The sequence below is a fragment of the Arachis duranensis genome, chromosome 3 (assembly GCF_000817695.3).
Source record: "Arachis duranensis cultivar V14167 chromosome 3, aradu.V14167.gnm2.J7QH, whole genome shotgun sequence".
In the NCBI taxonomy this organism is placed as follows: domain Eukaryota; kingdom Viridiplantae; phylum Streptophyta; class Magnoliopsida; order Fabales; family Fabaceae; genus Arachis; species Arachis duranensis.
The window spans coordinates 118423899-118445318 of record NC_029774.3 but is presented as its reverse complement, the minus strand read 5'-3'; the positions used below and the strand labels follow the sequence as shown (position 1 = coordinate 118445318).

At 29.5% G+C, this 21420-nt stretch overlaps 2 protein-coding genes across 2 annotated transcripts; one reads left to right on the top strand and one right to left on the bottom strand.

The window, feature by feature from the left end:
• The first annotated feature begins 1298 nt into the window (after positions 1–1298).
• LOC127745586 (uncharacterized) lies at positions 1299–2611 on the top strand. The gene is made up of 5 exons (XM_052258456.1): positions 1299–1473; positions 1649–1822; positions 2003–2120; positions 2203–2369; positions 2463–2611. Exons 1-5 carry the CDS (start codon positions 1299–1301, stop codon positions 2609–2611), a joined length of 783 nt encoding a protein of 260 aa, XP_052114416.1.
• A 4779-nt stretch (positions 2612–7390) lies between these two features.
• Positions 7391–11326, bottom strand: LOC107480555 (glycosyl hydrolase 5 family protein-like). Its single transcript, XM_016100709.3, has 3 exons — positions 10751–11326; positions 7904–8498; positions 7391–7824 (listed from the first exon to the last, which is right to left on the bottom strand). The coding sequence occupies exons 1-3, from the start codon at positions 11324–11326 to the stop codon at positions 7391–7393; spliced, it is 1605 nt and encodes a 534-aa protein (XP_015956195.1).
• Positions 11327–21420: the final 10094 nt, after the last annotated feature.

Sequence of the window (21420 nt, the reverse complement as noted above, 5' to 3'; positions counted from 1 at the left end):
GAATTTAGGATAGCTTCATCAAATACACCATCAGAAACAACAACTTCTCAAGAACAAGGATCAACTCCTGATCCAACAATTGGAACCCAAAAAAATAGTAATAGAGGAAAAATTGATCCTGCATTGGGCCATTGTAAACAAGTTGTGGAGAAAGAAAAAACTGTTCTGTTATGTATTTATTGCGAAAAGCTTATTAAGGGTGGAGGAATTAACCGGGTTAAGCATCATTTGGTTGGAAAAGGCGGAGATATTAAGGCATGTTGAAAGGTGCCAGCTGTGGTGAGACACCAATTCAATCAAAACATTGAAGATCTTCGAACCAAGGAAAGGAAAACTCAAGAAGAATATGCAGAAAGTTATAATGCTTGTGATGAAGTTAAAAGGGAATTTGATGAGGATTGAATGTAGAGATGCGACAACAACAAACATCAAGAATTCCAGCACCTAGCTCTAGACAGGGAGTTGGAAAACAAATCAAGGGATTACAATCCTTTTTTTCCACCGGCAGCAACACCTGGAGCTCAACCAACTCTCAAAAGTGTTCTTCAAAGCAAAGAAATTGTGGAGAAGTGTGATATTGCTATTGCAAGATGGATGATGGATGTCTTTGTGCCATTCAATGCGGTTAATTCAACTTATTATCACCCGATGATCGATGCTATTGCAAACATGGGTGCAAGGTATAAAGGGCCAAATTACGGAAGAGTTCGTGGATATTTATTGAGTAAATTGGTTGAAGATGTAAAGAAGATGATTGAAGATTATCGTGTGATTTGGAAACAAACTAGATGTACTATCATGGCTGATGGATGGATTGATTGTTGTAGGCGTACTTTAATTAATTTCTTGGTTTATTGCCCTAAAGGAACTGTTTTCCTAAAGTCAGTTGATGCATCTTATATCTCAAAAACTACTGATGCTTTGTTTAAGTTGCTTAGGGATGTTGTGTTATTTGTTGGTCCTGAGAATGTTGTACATGTAGTGATGGATAATGCTACAAATTTTGTTGCTGCTGGAAGGTTGTTGGAATCGGAGTTTCCTAGATTGTATTGGTCTCTTTGTACGGCACATTGTGTTAATCTGATGATGCAGGATATTGGGAAGTTAGTGAAAGTGAGTGAAACTGTGTCACAAGCTTCAAAGATTACGAAGTATATCTATAATCACTGCCATCCTTTGTACTTGATGAGAAAGTTCACAGGCAGATGAGAAATACTTCGTCCAGCTCCAACTCGATTCGCCACTAATTTCATTGCTTTGCAAAGTATTTGGGCTCTCAAAAGGATGCATTGAGAGCTATGGTGACATCTATAGAATGGACAAGCTCAGCTTACTCTAAAGAAGCCAAAGCAAAAAAGTTTGTGGATCAAGTCTTAGATTCTAAATTTTGGAATCAATGCACTGATATTGTTAAGCTTACTGAGCCACTTGTTCGTGTATTGCGTATTGTGGATGAAGATAGTGCTGCAATGGGTTTCCTTTATCAAGTTATTTATAAGGCTAGGGAAGATATGGTGAAAAGGTTTCAAAAAAGAAAGAGGGTTGTTGATCCATATTTTAAGATTTTAGATTCACGTTGGGATTCACAACTTAAACCTTCATGCTGCTGGTTATTAGTTAAATCCAGCTTTTTTATTTAATGCTGCAGAATTTGAAAAGCACAAGCAAACAGCTTCTGGCTTACTAGATGTCATTGAGAGATATGCTTATGGTGATGCAGATTTGAATTCTAAATTGACAAGTGAGATGAGAATCTTTAAGAATGCTGAAGGAGACTTTGGGATACAGTCTGTAATACATGAGCGAAGCACAGTGATGCCTGGTAAATTTTTTATTAAAATCAGCCTTTTATGATCATGATATGTTTATAATTTGATTTTATGATTGTGATATATTATTTCCTTTTTATGTTAAGATCAATGGTGGGAATCTTATGGATGTGGAGCACCAAGCTTGCAAAAGTTAGCAATTCGTATTTTGAGTCAAACTTGTAGTTTTTCAGGTTGTGAGCGTAATTGGAGCATTTTTGAACACATTTACTCAAAGAAAAGGAATCGGTTAGAGCATCAAAAGCTTAATGATCTTGTTTATGTTCATTACAATTTAAGACAACAACAAATGTACTTTTTATTATTCTTTCTTGAAGGCATTATTTTAAATTTTTAGTTATAATAATAATAATCAAGTTAATTGATAATATAGGAACCGAATGAGAAAGCAAAGTTATGATCCAATTTGTCTTGATGCATTTGAGGATCATTCAGAATGGATAATGGAAGATTCACCACGATTCTTAACTCCTAAAAAAGTTGATGCTTTACGGAATGATCTTGCAAATATGTCTCTTCAATCAGCTTTAGATGACTTGGGTATGTTTTTGTTAGGGATGATTTTGTAATGCTTTAACCAAATGTTTTGTCTTATTATTGATTATGATTTGTGAAACATTATTGGAATTCTAGATCAATTGAATCTGGAAGACGATGGAGATGATGATGAAGCTAATAATAATTCTGTAAAAAATACAAATCAGAATGAAACCAATCATCAAGATGTAACTCCAGATTTGTCAGATGAAGAAAGATATCCAGACTTTGAAATTACTCCTTAGATATAATCCATGAATTGTTATTTTCATTGTGTCAAATTGAGTTGTTTATGTAATAGTACTAACAAATTTTATGTTTATTTTCGTATTACTTATTTTTAGGATTTGAGACTTAATGTTTATTAAAATGTTATTGGAGATATATTTTTTAACGGTTAATTTTTAAGTTTTTAGCTATTTTATATGTTTTACTTATGTGGGACCGGGTTAACTAGTTCAACCAATGACCTACCAGTTGAACCAGTGACCTAGTAATCTGATCGGTTCGATTACCGGTTCGGTTCTGACAACTATGGTTGCAGGGAGAACTTAGGGTTTTGGTTGGGTGAGTTTGACCTTGAGTTCAGAGTTCAGGCCTTCAGGTAGATAGTGATTCACGAATTGGGGGGTGGGGTGGGTGTTAGGGGGAAGGGGTGGGTTTTATAAAAAATCGGTTTTATTCTGGTTAGTTAAAAAATTTAAAAAAATTGGTTCATTAAAACGTCCAATAATATGACGACACATAATTATCTTTACAAAAAGACATTTTATGCAACTTTATGGGAGTATCCCCCATAAATATATGTGTGATTTAAGTTATTTTTAATATATATTTGTATTTTAACATATATTTTATACTGATAGTTGATTTTGGTGTATACGTATTATAATCATTCCGAAGATCCACAATTCACTTGAGCATATTCTTCATTGTTCATTAAAAGCTCTAGAATGATCTGTTATGTATTTACTTAATAGGAATGGTGCATATTGCATTAAAAGCTCTGGAAAGTATACATAAAGGCTGGGCCAAGCTAAGGAAGTATCTCGAATTTGCAGCCATAAGAGGATGATTTTCTTGATTACCATAATGGTAGTGGTTGATTGTTTGTTCTTTCTGTGTTTGATCGATCACCTTACTTTCAGTCCCTGAGTCCTTAGAATAAGTAGAACTCATATTTTGGCCTGGTCAAGTAGGTAGATCCAAAGATGATATTCCAAGATCTAATGAAGTCATGGATATAATACGATGACAAAGGAGTAGTTCATGACTCATCTTATTAAATCAGTTTAGTTCGAGATCATCCACTTGGTTTGAATCACGTCTCATATTAAACTAAGAAATCGAGATATAGAGACAGAGAATAGATAGAATTTATGGTAATTGCTATAATACGATTACTAATTTATACGTATCGGTACGATATAAAAAATAGACAAATAAAAATTTGCCATGTGGATTTTACTTATTTTCGTCGGCATTTATTTTTTATTTAATTTTTAAAAAATATTAAATAATTATATTTACAAAAATATCCTTATATACCCATTTTTAATAATAATTTAAATTACAATTAAATCAACAAATCATTTCAAAAAAATAAAAAGAAAAACAAAATCAATTAATAAAAAACATCATATGTGCTTGCTGTTCTTCTTCTTCTCATAATCAAAAGTGTCCCAAAAATGATGAACAAACCCTAATCCTAGCAAAAGTCTCAAAAGTCAAAACCAGTTCTTGTCTCCCTCTCTCTACTCGCCACACCCTTCCTTGTTGCTTCCCTAGTCCAGTCTCCACTGCGTGCTCCCCTGCCTCGCACTGTCCCACCTTTGCCACCATACCTCACGCTGCTGTCGTCGCCCTGCCTCGCACTGTCGCTTAGTCTGTGGGTGTTGTATCGCACGATGCTTCTGCAGCCTGTGGGTGTTGCCAATTGGAAGTTGCTAGTGTCGCTGTTGCTGCTGTGGCACCGCCGGTTTAAGTAAGCCACAAACCTCCTCTTCTCTCCTCTGATATTCCCTTCCTATCTCTGTTCAATATTTTAGTTGAATGTTCAAACTTTAATCTATTATAAAAAGGCTATGGAATCAAAATTACACGAAAAATGGAGAAATGGATATTATTTGGGAAGGAAGTTAATGCATGTCTTATTTTACAATGAATTTCTATTACTAGAAGACCTTAGTTCTACTAGTTATAAGAAAACAACTACACCATAAACACAAATAAATAAAGTGCAACTACTAGCAACACTTGGAACAGATTTCAGTAGGTACATGTGCCTATGGATATCAATTGAACAACAGCAAATTTAAAACAAAATTAAACAAGAAAAAATAAATAGTTCATTCGAGAAGATTCAGAACAAAATAGAATAGAGGAAAATTCAACTAAAAGACTTCAAATAAAATTTAACTGAGTTTAGTTTAACATTATACTAATATACAAGTCTCCCTGTAATTTATTATATTAATATACTCTTATCTATTTTTTATATATAAATATATAAATCTTCAGTTGGTTTATAACTTCAAAAATTAAAGTTGATTTGCTCAATAACAGTTTGTGAATTGATTATTATGGTAAGATGATGTGGTCCATTCTTTTTTGAGAGCGCTTCCTTTTGCTTTAACCATTAACGAGGTATATAGTAAATAACATGGGAATGAATCATGTTTTAATTATATATAAAAGTCAATCCAGTAGAATTATAAATTCATAATCATATCCATAACAAAAAATAGGAATATAACTGATTAAAATTTGAACATTCAACTAAAGTATTGAACTGAGGTAGGAAGGGACTATCAAAGGGGAGAAGAGGAGGTTTGTGGCTTACTTAAACCGGCAGCACCACAGTAGTGAAGATAGCAGCAGCAACGGCGACGCTAGCAACTTCCAATCGGCAACACCCATAGGCCGCAGAAGCATCGTGTGATACAACATTCACAGACTAAGCGACAGTGCGAGGCAGGACGGCGACAGGAGCGTGAGGCATGGTGACAAAGGTAGGACAGTGCGAGGTAGAAGAGCACGCAGTGGAGACTGGACTAGGGAAGCAACAAAGAAGGGCGTGGCGAGTAGGGAGAGGGAGACAAAAACTGATTTTGACTTTTGAGACTTTTGCTAGGATTAGAGTTTGTTCATCATTTTTGAGGCACTTTTGATAATGAGAAGAAGAACAGTAAGTACATATGATATTTTTGATTAATTAATTTTGTTTTTTTTAAATAATTTATTGATTTAATTTTAATTTAAATTATTATTAAAAATGAATATTCTTATCACATAAATAAAAAAGATTATTTAATCATTTAATAAAATTAATTATAAAAATATATTTATTTTATATAATTATATATGAAAATATTTTTATAAATATAATTATTTAATATTTTTAAAAATTAAATAAAAAATAAATGCTGACAAAAATAAGTAAAATTCACATGGCAAATTTTTATTTGTCTATTTTTTTATACCATATCGATACGTATAAATTAATAATCTTACCGTAGTAATCACCTAGATTTATTATTTCGATAATACTAATACGGCATCGGGTAGGTGCCATTAACAATAAGAACTAATACTAATCCTAAAGTATTTAATTTAGGGAAAAAGACAGATAGGTTCCTGACTTTTTAAATTTTTGACAAATACATCCCTGACAAAATTTAAATACAAAAAAGTCCCTGACTTTAACAAACGGAGGACAATTTAGTCATTCCGTCTATTTGTCTCTCATACACCAAACGGAACTGGCTGACGTGGCTGAAACGGTGTCCAGGTGTCCGTTACGGTGCCACGCTGGAAGGGAAATAAAGTTCAAAGGACAAATAAGTCCTTGACGTCATTTTGCAAATAAAGTTTGAAGGACAAATAGGTCCTTGAGAATTTTTTTTCCATTATGCTTCTATTATATTTCTATTATGAGAATTTAGTTTATAAAATTATGCTTGTATTTTAAAATCTAGTTAACTTATTGTACTCTGCAATTTAAAATTATTTGTATTAAAATTGCAGAAATTGGGCTTTTTCTGTTTCTATTTTTTTTCTTGAATTGCATTAGTTCAGTTTTAGTGCATTTGTGTATTATATTAAAATTTGTTAAATTGCATTAGTTCAGTTTTCATCGTACCAGTGGCATTAGTTAGCATCAGTTCATTTATGCATCAAATTAACATTAGATCATTTGTGCATCATTCATGTATTAAGTTAGCATTAGTACATTTGTGTATTATATTAGAACTAGTATTTTTATCCATAATAACATTACGAGAATAATTTTTTTAAAAAAATTATAATTCACTTTGTTCTAACAGTATAAATTATGCATGACACAAAAGATTTATAAAATCAAACTACTTTTACAAAAAAATTGTAAGTTGACAAAAGTTTCTGACTAAGAAGACCAAGATATCCGTAGATAAAAGATTAAATAATAAGATTTTTAGTTATTATTTTTATATGAAAAGTCTAATTTTTTATTAATAATTAATTTTAACATTCGTTATCTAAAATTTAAAATAATTTAATGTGTATACTTTTTACATTTAAAATGTTTTAATTGTAAAAAATATCAAATGACATATTTTGATTTGTCAAATTACTAATATAAAATATAATTATATATAGAGTAAAAATAATAGAGAGAAATATAAAAATGGAGAGAGGGGAAGAAGATAGATGAGAGAATTTAGGAAAAGAGTTTATTAATTTTGAAAAAAAATCTTAAGGACCTATTTGTCCTTCGAATTTTATTTGTAAAATGACGTTAAGGACTTATTTGTCCTTCGAACTTTATTTCCCTTCCAGCGTGGCACCGTAACGGATACCTGAACACCGTTTTAACCACGTCAGCCAGTTCCATTTGATGTATGAAAAGAAAAATAGACGGAAGGACTAAATTGTCCTCCGTTTATTAAAGTCAAGGACTTTTTTGTATTTAAATTTTGTCAGGAATATATTTGTCAAAAATTTAAAAAGTAAAGAAGCTATATATCTTTTTCCCTTTAATTTAACTAGACGTTGGTTGTAAGAAGCTGGAACCACTGGCTTTGGGGATTATCCAAACAAGCAGAATCATCGTCATCAACGCAGATGCATTTTTTGGTGACTAACTTAGAAGAATGAGAATGAGTGTCCAAGCACAAAAGGTCCCCATTCTTATTTTTGGTGGCCAAATGAAGACCCGTCACCGAAACAAATCTCCAAGAACTCTTTGGTGACAAGCAATCCTTTGAGAGTGTTGGAGGAAGGCCTTCACCAGTTGCCTTTAGACACAGAGGAGAGTCCATCTTTCTGATTGGAGCTCCATTATTATCTCCTTCGAAACTCCACCGAACATGGTTCTTGCAGTCACCAAATTCAAGTTCCTTCTTGCGGCTCACGTGCGTGCAGTTACCGCTCAAAGGATGGAACAGGATCTGGGACTTTGAAAGGTTAGAAGTTGGATCTGCATCGGAATATCACATTAATTAGCACTATACTTCTGGATTAGATGATTAGATGAAGTAGATGATTAGGGTATGTACCTTGGAGTAGAGCTTGAAGAAGTTGAAACTTGTGTGGGAATTTAGGGTCTCTATAACGTGTCCAATCATGGGTCAAAACAGCATAGCTCTCATCAGCACCAACATTCCCTTGTCGATAATAATAGCTTCCTCCAAAAGACCACAAGCTCCAATCCATGTCCATCGCTGCAAGGTAAGACTTGAAGCACACGATGTATTTGTTGTCCGCATCATTTTCACCCGTCATGTCATAACCGAATTCGCTCACAAACATTGGTGCTGGGTTGCTTCCGCCTATCAAAAATCCCCATAGATTTTGCACCGACTCCAGGACAGAGGCGCAAACCCGATTCACCGGTTGTAGGCTCCAACTGCCTGTGTCGCCGGTAAAAGAGTACAAGTGCGCCTCGTAAACTATCTTCTTGGTGAAGTTTAGGTCAAGGGGCTTGTTCTTCAAGAACGTGAAGTCTTTGTCGAAGTCTAAGCCTGAGATTACAACTAAGAGATTAGGGTTGTGTTGGTGAATGGTTCTTGCTCCTTGCCTCACGTACTTATACCAATCCTTTGAACTTTCACGTGAACCTCTAAGCTCATTTCTCAAGTCCATAGCCACAACCTAATGCAACAAAATTAAGAAAAAGATACTTGAGTAAAAAACGATTAGCTAGTTCAAGGAGTGTGATCTTTGACATACCTATATCTGCGTGGTTTGGAAAAAAGATTCAAATAAAATTTTATAATATAAAGTTTTGAGTATTATATTTATAAAGTGAATAGAGTTCGTTGAATTTGTGTGCACTATGTATGAATCCGAGATACTATTCCACATCACGATATCTTATATATATGTAATGTGAATAATATATAACAACTGAATTATATCATATAAATATGATTCTGTTAATGAACTAAAAAAATTTAAAAATTAAAACTTAAAAGTATAAAATAATCTACTTTTGAATATTTTATGATATGAAAAACACAATTTTTCTTTCACTTCTTATTAATACATTGCCCATGTAACATTCCGTTATTTCAAAATGTCATTAACATAATATATATATTAACAATAATGTTAAAAAGAGAATAATCTATTATCTATTATATATCTCTAATTTTTACAATAAAAATATGCTACATATCATTTTTTCATTGCAATTAGAATCAAATTTTTCTCTCCAAAATTAAAAAATTCTTCTCTCCTCCTTACTAATTTTACAATCAAAATGTGTCACATACCATTCTCTCGTTGAAATTGAAATCAAATATTTTCCTCCAAATTTAAAGAATTCTTCCCTCCTCCTTACTAATTTTACAATCAAAATATGCCACATATCATTTTCTCATTGCAATTGAAATCAAATTTTTCCCTCCAAAATTAAAGAGTTCTCCTCTCCTTCCTCTTCCTTTCTGTATTTATCTCATTCCTTCAACCACTCTATCTATTTTTTTATTACATTATCAATGACTAATTACTATTTTGACAATCAAAATGTGTAACATAACATTCTTTAATTACATTAAAATTACAATTGAAATATTAAAATTGAAATTGAAATATACCTATATTATGTATCATATATTACTATCTAATTTATTAATCAAATGTGTTACATAACACTCCCTTATTAAAATTGAGACAGAAAAAATATATTTTTTAAATTAATAAACTCTCTTTTAAAATTCTCTCATCTACCTCTTTTCATTTTTCTATTTCTCTCTACTATTTTTACTCTATATATAATTTATATTTTATATTAGTAATTTGACAAATCAAAATATGTCATTCGATATTTTTTTACAATTAAAATAATTTTTTCTTCCAAAATTAATAAACTCTCGCTCTCACTCTCATTCTTCATCTTTATCTTTTTTTTCTCTTTTCTCTCATTTTCTATTTTTTCTATATTTCTCTTCTAGAGAAAATAAAATTAACAAAATAATATAATTTAAATAAAAATATTATTATTATTGCTATTATATACATAATTTTTTTGTTTTTTATTTAGTTTTAAGTTTCACCGCTTATCTTTTTAATTTATATTTTCATTCTCTTCTTTAAGAAATTTATTACATATAATTTGGAGAGAATACTAATGTTATAATTAAAAGTTAGAATCAAGATTCAATTATTTTAAAAAAATTATAAATTTGAGTTAATTTTATAACTATTAATATAATTTTTTTATGCTAATATCTAATTATATTTTTATATATATAGAAAAAATATTATTTTTGAGTTAATTTTATAACTATTAGTATAATTTTTTTATACTAATATCTAATTATATTTTTATATACATAAAGAGAAAAATTATTATTTTTAAATAACAAGTATAAAAATTAATTATTTATATTTGTGCAACAGACTTAACAATAAACACCTAATTAAATATAAAAATATACACGTTAAATTGTTTTAAATTTTAGATATCAAAATGTTAAATTTTAAAAATTAGACTTTTTCATAAAAAATAATAACTAAAAATCTTATTATTTGATTTTCTATCTATAGATACCTTGCTCTTTTTAGTCAAAGACTTTTATCAACCTACTGATTTTTCATAAAAATAATTTAATTTTATAAATTTTTTGTACTATGCATAATCTATATTGTCAGAACAAAGTGGATTATAATTTTAAAAAATTTATATTCCCTTAATATTATTACAGGTAAAAATATTAATTTAATTATAATTTTATGTATATAACATTTAAAATTATATACTTATTGTTTTTAAAGATAATTAATGAACATAAAATAAGATAACTTTATGCCGATTTTTATCTTCCAAACGTGAATAATCTGTTAGCAAAATTAATCCATGAAAATAAATGTTGTTGTTCCCACTGAATATGACAACTCACATGGCGTTTTGGCTTGAAATGGCGGGCTACAAAAGCCAAACCTTGAAGCCATTCCTGAGGTTGAAAGTGCCTGTCATTGAAGAAGCCATTCTGATCTTGACGATCACAGCACCATTTAGGCATGCTAACATGGTTATCAATGAGCATCATGACCCCTTGTTTATCCAAGGCATCAACCACAGCATCATAAGCCTGAAGGTGCGTCATGTTCAGCACCCAAGGGTTGTGCTTCTCTATCGCTGCCACCCTCTCCGGTATGTCCAGACTCCTCAAGGTCTCGCCAATGGAGACGTTGGCGTAGCGAGTGAACATGTAAGTGGCATAGGAGAGACGAACGCAGTTGAATCCCCGTTCAGGAAACTGCTTAACGATGTCGTTTAAGGGTAACTGGTCCAAACCCTCCGCCACCATTGGCTTTGCATGTGCAACCCAATGGGCGCACGTGAGCTTCACGCGCTTCCCCGTTGCGTCGTCGATGATCCATCGCTTGTGGGTTGAGAGGGGCAAGGCGTTGCAGTAGCAAGTCAGTGTGGCCAAGAACAAGAGCAAAACCGAGACTTTGCATAGCATCTTCATTTTCGAATAACAATCAAGTCACATCAATATTACTACTGATTAAGTGTTAAATGGATAGAATAATCTCATCTGTTGTTCGATGAAACTTTTTAATTTTAGAGACACTGAAGAGTTTTAGGTGAAAACCGAATATTTATTTGGTCACGTAATTCGATTAATTAGTTTATTCATAATTTTGAAAGTAAATAATATCGAATGCAAAGATTGTGAATACTGGCGGATTTACGGGGGCATAAGGTGCCCCCCTTTTAAAAAAATTAATACTATTAGTTTATTATTATTATTATATAATTAATATATATATTATAGATTAAATATATTTTAGTATATTAATACATTAAAAAAATTTACATGTTAGTAATTTAATATATATAAATTATAATATATATTATAATATATCAATAGCAATTAATAAATAGATTTTAAAAATAATAAAAGCGTATAAATATATAAATAATTAAAAAATTACTGTAGCTGAATATTGACTTTTATATAATATAATTATTTCGTTGATATATATGCTATAAATCATATTTTGTTAATTTTTGTTATATTATATTTTAATTTATTTTGTATTTAATTTGTCCCTCTTATAAAATTTTTGAATTCGTCACTAATTACATATATTTTACTTATTTGGCCATCATCATTTTTCAATGAGTTGTTATGAATCATTTATCGTCACATCAAAGATTTGAAACCTATTTTTTATTATATTACTCAAAGTTTTAAAGATTTGAAGCCTTCGTATTTTCTCCCACACCTCTAATTAAAATAAAGGAATTAAGGGTATAAGCAACGTTATGTTAATATAAATAACGAAGCAGCTGGCGGAGAAAAGAACTCTTCATCGTCCATCTCAAGTTATTCTCATCATGATCATCATCTCCTAAATAATTGATTAACTTTGGAAGCTTGAAATTGCAGTTACTAGTCCGTACATTGAACATGATGATGATCAATATATGTTTTGGCCGCGTCAGCTATATACACTTTAACTGCACAAGTTAGTTGTATAGATTATTAGATCCCATCAAAACGTGTTTCATTACTAGTTTTGTAAGTGAATATATACGTAATTAACTTTTCTAATTAATTCATGATAATCAACTGCTGTCACATCCTCGCAATAATTCAACATTATGATTTATGCATAGTATATCGTAAACAAAAATTGAAGAGATGTTTCACCTAATTTATGAACTTCTAGTTCCTATATGTTGAAGTGCTGAACGTTGGAGGAGAAAAAAATTATTTAATTAACTTAAAAAATATTAAAATATAATATTATAATAAGCCTTTTTTATGGTGGGTTTGTCAGAAGCCCCACTACACTGGGTGGGAATTATTTTTCAATCTCAAGATAAAGTTATTAGTATGCATGCTTTGAAAAATGAAAAAGAATAGGAGTATATATCAAAAGAATGAAAACTAATTTGTTTAATAAAAATATTATGTGCTAAAGAAAAATTAGTCACTGAATTAATATTATATATTTGTGTATAAATATATAATATTTAATTTATTTTTAATATATATTTTATATTTTGATATATATTTATACAAATAACTTATTTAATGAATATTCTTTATTTTTATATATAACGTCATTGTTTTTGTAAATGCCTTACAGAATCCTAAATTTTGTGGTGTAATACTGTAGTATATATTATGGCAATATGTCATTCAAAGCTAAATAGAATAAAGTTTAAAAAATAATATATTGCAATCCTCTAATTGCTAATACTATATTCTGTTTTATATTATTAATAAATTATTTTGACAATGAAAATCTTTTCATCATTATGAAAAATAAAAATAATGAAAATCAGAAAATAATTTTAAAAAATTACACAAAGAGAATTTTATAATATGAGATTTGGAAGTAACAATATCATTCAGAAAAAAATTTTATTGCTATACAATAATAGGATTAGAGCTAAAGTTTTTTTTTAATGGGTAAATTATAAAAAAAATGATTGAAAGTCTTAATCCATTTTCATAATTATCTTTCTAATTGCTAAATAAATAAAGTTTTGATTTTTTATTTTTTAATATTAAAAAGTAATATATATTTGAATTTTTAATTTTTTAAATATTAGAAGGATAATTAGGAGGATAAATTAAAATTCATTTAATGTTAATGTGTACTATATATATATAGTTAATTTTGTGGTTAATTTTTTGTGTAAACATAGTGTGGTTGTTTATTTTTAAGTAATGATTCTCAAGAGAATTGAAGCATGTAATTTTCAAGAAGAAAGATGAATAGAAAACAGGAATATATATGATGATGATGTATACAAGCTAGATAGAAAAAACTAAAAAAGAACTTAGGGCAACTTAGTAAAGAAGACAATACAGTAAAGTAAAATTGAGAGATTATGAAAAAAATACATTACACCTCCTCATTTTAAAAACAACGATTTTCTATTTATACTATGACTCATACAAATACTCTAACAGAGTTTTACTTTTCTTGACCTGTACTAGCATTATTATTCAAATTTGTGTTAATGTCCACTACATCTTTTACATCTCCCTCAAACTTATGATTGGTCTTGGGACCACTCTAAGTTTGTACTTGAATTTATCAAAGGTTGTTGTTGACAAGGATTTAGTCAATATATCAATAATCTGCTCTTGCCTTGAGATATGGACCACATGTAATTCATTGTTTTTGATCTTGTCTCAAACAAACTGTATATCAAGTTGGAAGTGCTTAGTTTTGTCATGTAACACTGGATTGGAAGCAAGCATTATAGTGCTTAAGTTGTCACAGAAAATAGTTAGAAATGTCTGAAGTTGAACTTTCAACTTGAGCAAACAAGTTCTTAATCCAAACTGTCTCTGCTACACACGCTGCAAGACTTTGAAATTTAGCCTCTATCGAATTCCTATTGACAGTGATTTGCTTCCTACAACACCAAGACACAAAATTAGATCCTAAAAAAAAAATACAAAACCCAGTGACTGACCTCCGGTCTTCAAGATCTAATGCCCTATCAGCATCAGCAAGACTATACAATCTGAAGTCTGTATTCTTATGAAAGAGTAACCCTTGTTGCTTAGTGCCTTGAAGATACCGAGGAACTCTCTTTAGAGCTTTCCAATGTGCATAAACTAGCTAAACTTGCTCACAACGAAGTAAACGTTTGGTCTGGTTATTGTGAGATAATGAAGACTTTTAACAACAGATCTATATAGTCTTGGATCCTCAAATTCTTCTGAACCTATAGTCAACAGCTAAAGAAATGATATCATGAGAGTTGGCATTGCACTTGCCTCTCCCATGTTTAATTTTAAAAATAAATCATTCGCATATTTTGTTTGAGATAAATGAATATGTTCTGCAGTAGTTTTTCTAACTTCAACACCTAGAAAATAACTCAGTTCACCTAGATCCTTTAATGAGAAAACTGTATTTAAAATTTTAATCATCAGGTCAACTTGAGTTAAATCACTCTCTGTAATAATGATGTCATCTACATAGCATAGAAGATATATGACATGATTAGAAGTGTATTTCAAAAACAAATAGGTATCTGATCTTACAGTGGTAAAGTCAAATGTTTCTAAAGTTTTGTTCAATGTTAGAAACCATTCTCGTGGTGCTTACTTTAGATTATATAGGGATCGATTTAGTTTGCCACTAAGATTTTAAAATTGACTTCAAAACTCTTGGACTACTGCATATAAATAATTTGAGATAAATCTCCATTAAAAAATGCGTGATTAAAATCAAATTGTCGAATAACTCAACCTTTAGATAAGGTTAAGCTTAGCACAATTCTCACAGTAATAAACCTAATCATTGGACTAAAAATCTGGTCAAAATCAAAACCTTCACTTTGTCCAAAATATTGTGCAACTAATCGTGCTTTATTTGTATTTTTGCACAAATTCATCAGGATTTTTTTAGTGGTGAAAATTCATTTAGAACCTATTATTTTAGCATGAGGTAGTGACAACACTAGATTTCAGGTATTAGTTCTCATAAGGGCATTATATTCTTCTTTCATAGCCTCATACCAATGTGGTATAGTGTGAGCAGTAGCTATAATTTTTGGTGGTCTTTCTACATATTTTTCATCACTATGTTTAGTTAGAAAAATTTTGGATTTAGACTTGCCTGTCTTGGATTTGGTGTTCATATGGTGGACATTAGTGTTTGGTGAAATGAAAAGATTTCGTGGCACACTATGACTGTATTATGAACTATCACAGAGTAACTGACTCTCTATAGCAGAACTAGGAATAGGAATTTCATGGTGCAGAATTGAAGGAGAAACTTGATTAGGCTGAGAAATTTCTATATTAAAGCTAGTATTAGTACTATTACTCGACTTATGAAGAGAGTTGAATTATGGGAGGATTGATCATGAGAGAGTGTTTGTATAAGTAAACCAACATATGTTGGTACAGTAGGAATAGTCTGAAAAGAACTCTAATTAATGAAATTATTATCAGTACTAGTCTTTGTATATCGTAAGTTATTAGATTTATTTATAAATAATTCTTTATATGAAAATATAGATGCATCAAAGACAACATGTCTACTAATAAACACCTTACTAGTGGGTGACAAGCACCTATAACCTTTGTGATTGGCTGCATATTCTAGAAAAAGACACTTGTGAGATCTATAATCAAACTTATGTCTATTATAGAGTCTCAGCAGTGAATAACATGTGCTGCCAAAAATTCTCAAATGTTAATAATCAAGAATTTGATTAAATAACAATTCATATGGTGTCTTACCTTAGAGAACAAGAATAGGTAATCTATTGATTAAGTATTTAGCAGTAATTACTGCTTCATCCCAAAAAGTAAGAGAAAGAAAAACTGTAAAAGGCATTATCAAAGCTATTTTTATAACATGGCAATGCTTTCTCTCAACCTTGTCATTTTGTTCATGTGTATGAGGACATGAATATTTATGATATGTATACCATGTTTAAGTATAAATTCTTTAAAACTATTAGAGCTATACTCTTCTTTATGATCAATTTGTAACTCCTTTAATTTATATCATGTTAAGTTTTTAATGAGAATCTTTTATTGTAAAAATGCATTATATACCCGAGATTTAGATTGTAATATATATAGACAAGTGTATTTACTATATACATCAACAAATATAACATAGTACCTAAAACTAAGATGAGATATAATAGGGGCTAAGCCTAAACATCAGAATATACTAATTGAAGGGATACAGTGTAAGTAGTAGTAGAATAAAAAAAAAACATCTTGTATAATTTTTTATAAATACAATTTTCACACAATGAATTATCAAAAGTTAAATTAAAGAAGTTAATTGTATTCTAAGTAATAATATTGCATTTATTTAAGACTGTGTGTACAGTCTGTTTGACAGCATGTCCTAGCCTCTTGTGCCACAATTCAAAAGAAGAACATGTAATAGTTAAAATTCTAGGTACAAAATTTAAAGAAGAAAAATGAGGAACAACAACATTAATAAATTTATAGATTCTTCCTCTACAAAATTCTTGCATGAGAACCTTCTTGAAGAACTAACATTTAACAAAGCAAACAAAGGCATGAAATTTAAAAAAAAATTGTTATCTTGAGCAAATTTAGAAATACTGATTAAATTTTTCGTGATCTATGATATGTGAATTAATTTTTATAATTGAAACCATCTATTTGAGTCTTGTGCATAAAGAATTGAATTTTCATAATGTTTAATAGACAAACTTGATCTATCACTTACAATAATCTTATCTGAGCCAGAATATTCTGTACTGATAAGAAGGTTGGAGTGATTTGGAGTGACATGGTGAGATGTACCTGTGTCTGGATATCAAGAAGTGTCTGCTGCTGATGAGGGAACAACCATGTATGCCTCAGGATGATGAAATGATGCTATAGGTGGTGGCGGCGTGGTGGATAGCACTGGTGGTTGTGATGATGGTACAGAAGATGAAGGAAAATAAGGTTGAGGCCTGTAAAAAGGTGCAGTGGGACTTGAGGGAGGAGGAATTTGTTGAACAAATATATGATAGTAATGCTAAGGAATATGACCCGTTCGACCACAAACTTGGCATTGTGGTTTAGAATTTGAATTAAAAAACTTGTCTCCTCGAGAAAACCTACTCCCTCTGCCTCATCGTCCTCCAAAACCCCTTCCTTGATTGATGGAGGGTAAAAAATTGCCTTGTGTCAAATGAGCCTGTGCCATTAAATTAAACTATTTGAATTTCGAAACTTATCTACCATATAATCATGAGTCATAATGAGAGTTTCAACTTCACTTAATGAGTACATTTCTGATTTTGCATCGATAGTAAAGATTAGTATTTGATAATCAGAATTTAGACCCCCAAGAAGTGCTTCAATATGCTCTGCTGATGTAAGAGGATTTTCTAAAGTCGCAAGAGAATCAATAACATGTTTGATTTTGAACACATAATCAGAGTCAGATAATCCATATTTCTTGATGAGTTTCAATTGTGTCTTGAGTTGTTTAATTTTGTACAGAGTTGACTTAGCGAAGTAATTTTCAATCTTTTTCCAGATTTGAAAACTAAAAGCACGGCCTACCATTTTGTTTTTGAAATTCGGATCAATTGATGCAGGTATCTATAACATCAGGTTGGAGTTATCTTGTCTCCACTGCTTGCAGTGAGCAGATTCTTTTCCAACAATTCGACCTTCTTCAGAAAGGTACCTAGGAAAAATTTTCTCTAGTAGAAGATAATCTTGTAAATCTTGCTCATAAATGGTAGCCACAACTTGTTGTAATCAAGTCTTGTGATTATTTTTGCCAAGTTTGTCTCCAATTAGGGTGAGTAGTCGTTGATTCAAGAAGGATGCAGTGATAGGAACAGATGTAACGACATTTTGGGTTGACAGAGTTAGAATTTGAAGGTGATTCAGCCATTAAAGAGTAGAAACTTAAGCTTTATATACCAGTTCAAGAGAATTGAAACATGTAATTTTTAAGAAGAAAGATGAATAGAAAACAGGGGCATGATGATGATGTATACGAACTAGATAGTGAAAATTAAAAAAGAACTTAGGACAATTTAGTAAAATAGACAATACAGTAAAATAAAATTGAGATTATGGAAAAAAATATATTACAGCTCCTCATTTTAAAAGCAATAACTTCCTATTTATACTATGACTCATACTAATACTCTAACAGAATTTTACTTTTTTTGAACTACACTAGCATTATTACTCAAATTTATATTAATGTCCACTATATCTTTTACAATGACAATTTTTTTTTTTGCTAATTTTTCACAACTTTAATAGATAAAACAACTGGTTTGAAGTTTTAAAATTATTATGTATCTAAATTAAAATGGAAATCAAACTCTTTGAAATTTAACTAAGAGAGAGGTAAGTTATAATTTATTTTTCACCATATATAATATCTTTTTTTTTTCTAAAAAAAAATAGTAAATAGGGTGGGATGTAGAAAGTGTGTGTATATATTTGGCATGTTGTTGTAATAAACTAATGATACCAGTCAATAAAGATTTTTTATTTCTATCTACCATTTGCATATATTGTTTTGATAATCATTAACAGAGTGCCAACGAATTTGTTAACAGGATTAGGAGTGGTAAAGACCTGGGAAGTCTCCTTATCTCATATTTATATATATAGAAGCTAATCGAGTTGATGTCGCTCTTGCAGAGTTGGGCCATTTTATTTTGATTCGGATGTGTACGAGTGTATGTTTGATTGTTTATATCTCTTATTTCTCTCTGCTATATGTGTTTTTATATTATATATGAATTATACTATCTGTATATTAAAAATTAATTAACAATCTTATTTTATATAAATATACGTATTTGATATTTTATAAAAAAAATTATATTATTAAAAATAAACTAAATTATTAGTCTATTGTAGATTTTATTATTATACTATGACAGATTTAATTATGATTGTGTAATTTTTTCTTTCTTTTATTTGGGCTCTTTGCCTCGTATATCAGTATCACCGAAAAAATTAAAAGAAAAGAAAAGAAAAAAAAAGGAAACAATGAGTTTGTTAGAGACTAGATGACAAGGTATGCTGACTAACTCATCTCACCGTGCTATTTAAAAATGAAAAATGGACGAAGGGCATGAATAATTTTGTTAATAAAATAAATGCGTTGATTATGTCATTATGCTAGTTAAACTCATTTTTTGATGGCGAAGTGTAAAACAGGTAAGAAGCCATTCATATAAAGATGTTTAAAATGTTTTTTTTAATATATTTTTAATAATTAAAATTTAATCTATATAATTAATTAAATTATATTATTTTTGTTAAAATAATTAGATCAAATAAATTGGTTTGACCGAAAATTTAATAAATTAAATTTTAAATTGATCTAAATTAATATTTTTTTATAAAAAATAACTATAATATTCTTATTATAAAAAAGACTAAAATACTCTTATTATATATATTAATTTTAAAAATCTTAAATTTTAATACTATTACAAAACTAATTTGTTTGGCCTAATTTTGACAAAAATAAAACAGTTTGATTGATTATATAGGTTAAATTTTAATTATTAAAAATGTCTTAAAAAAAAAGATGTTTTAAGTATCTTTATGTGAGTGGCTCTCAAAGTTAATTGTATTAGATAATAACAAAAATGAGAAAAATGTGTATAATCAAACAGAAATAAAAAGTTCACATAAGTCTAGAGTCTAGTCATTTAAATTTGTCTCTTGATATATCTTATGTTGTGATTTGTGATAAGAGTATTTTATAGAAATTTATTAATCTCATATAAGATTAGATATTGTATTTACATTTGACTTTATGTTTTGATATGGTTGTTACAGATCATGAGTTATAACTCGGCATCATGCGTTACAAATCGGCTTTATGGATCGTAACACATCTCAAATGGGATAGTTTGAAATCTTAACTTCCGGTCAAATACCAAAATTATCGATCTGCTATAATTGACCTTCAATACAAACAATTATTAGAGAACATAACCAATTTATTTTACATCATCTATAAAGGTATGGTATTTTTATTGATGCAGATATACTTTTAAATATACAATATTAATTTAAGTATTTGAATACTTTTTGTAGATACACTCCTTTTTTTTGTTTACACTTTCCACGGCGTGATATATCTCTGGACCAAAGAGTTCAAACTTTAAAATTTATAACTCAACGTTGAGGATAACAACTCGACATCGATTCTCAGAGACCGACTTATATTCAGATTATTTACCCAATAACATGTTTAAAAAGATTACTATGAGAAGTTTTGGAAATTTGTAAAAAATATTTTTTTAATTATTAAGAGCAAATGTAAGATATTTTTATTTCGACTATTTTGTGTATATTAAAATCAGTCATTAAAATTAATTATTAGTATAAAATATATATTAAAATATAAATATATATTAAAAATAAATTAAATTATATATATTTATATATAAATATATTTTTAATAATTAATTTTAGTGTAGGGGTAACATTTTTATTTTTATTTTATTTTATGTTGGCAATAGTTGATGGGTAGCCGATAGCATACGATTTTGTCCTACATTAATGATTAACCATTAAATACTAAATCTGATAACGTCTTTATTATTTAAGAAACATCAGAAAAATCAAATCAATTTTTTGATTATGTTACCCCAGTGAATACATAAAGAAACAAAGAAGCAGCTCCAAAATCAATTGATATATTTTTCCGGCTTGTTTGTAGCATTTTTTCCCTCTCGTGTTAAAGGTTGCGGGTTGCCATATATTTCATCCTGGTGTTTTTTTTTTTTATTTGTTGACAGAATATTTCATCGTGATGTTGATCACCTAATCAGAAGCAAAATATTATATTTGTAAAAATAGCAATATTCAAAAACATGCATTTCTTTCTTTATTCTTAAGTTGATGATTCAGCCATCATTGTAGACCACCACCTTCATAACACTCACTGACTCACATATTAACGTTACAATAATGTTAAGAACTAAAAAAAAAAACAAAATTTAGTTTATTTTTAATTATTTTTTATTAATTCTTTTTTATTATAAAATATTTATGTTAATCTTAAATGTCATATATTTTTAATTTAAAGTTTAAAG

Coding starts and splice junctions, on each gene's coding strand:
- LOC107480555 (XM_016100709.3), bottom strand. CDS start 11,326: ATGAAGATGCTATGCAAAGTCTCGGTTTTGCTCTTGTTCTTGGCCACA. Junction 8,499..10,750: donor ATTTCAAGCCAAAACGCCAT/GTGAGTTGTCAT, acceptor TTGTTGCATTAG/GTTGTGGCTATGGACTTGAG. Junction 7,825..7,903: donor TCTTCAAGCTCTACTCCAAG/GTACATACCCTA, acceptor ATTCCGATGCAG/ATCCAACTTCTAACCTTTCA.
- LOC127745586 (XM_052258456.1), top strand. CDS start 1,299: ATGGTGACATCTATAGAATGGACAAGCTCAGCTTACTCTAAAGAAGCC. Junction 1,823..2,002: donor GCGAAGCACAGTGATGCCTG/GTAAATTTTTTA, acceptor GTAGTTTTTCAG/GTTGTGAGCGTAATTGGAGC. Junction 2,121..2,202: donor AATTTAAGACAACAACAAAT/GTACTTTTTATT, acceptor TTGATAATATAG/GAACCGAATGAGAAAGCAAA.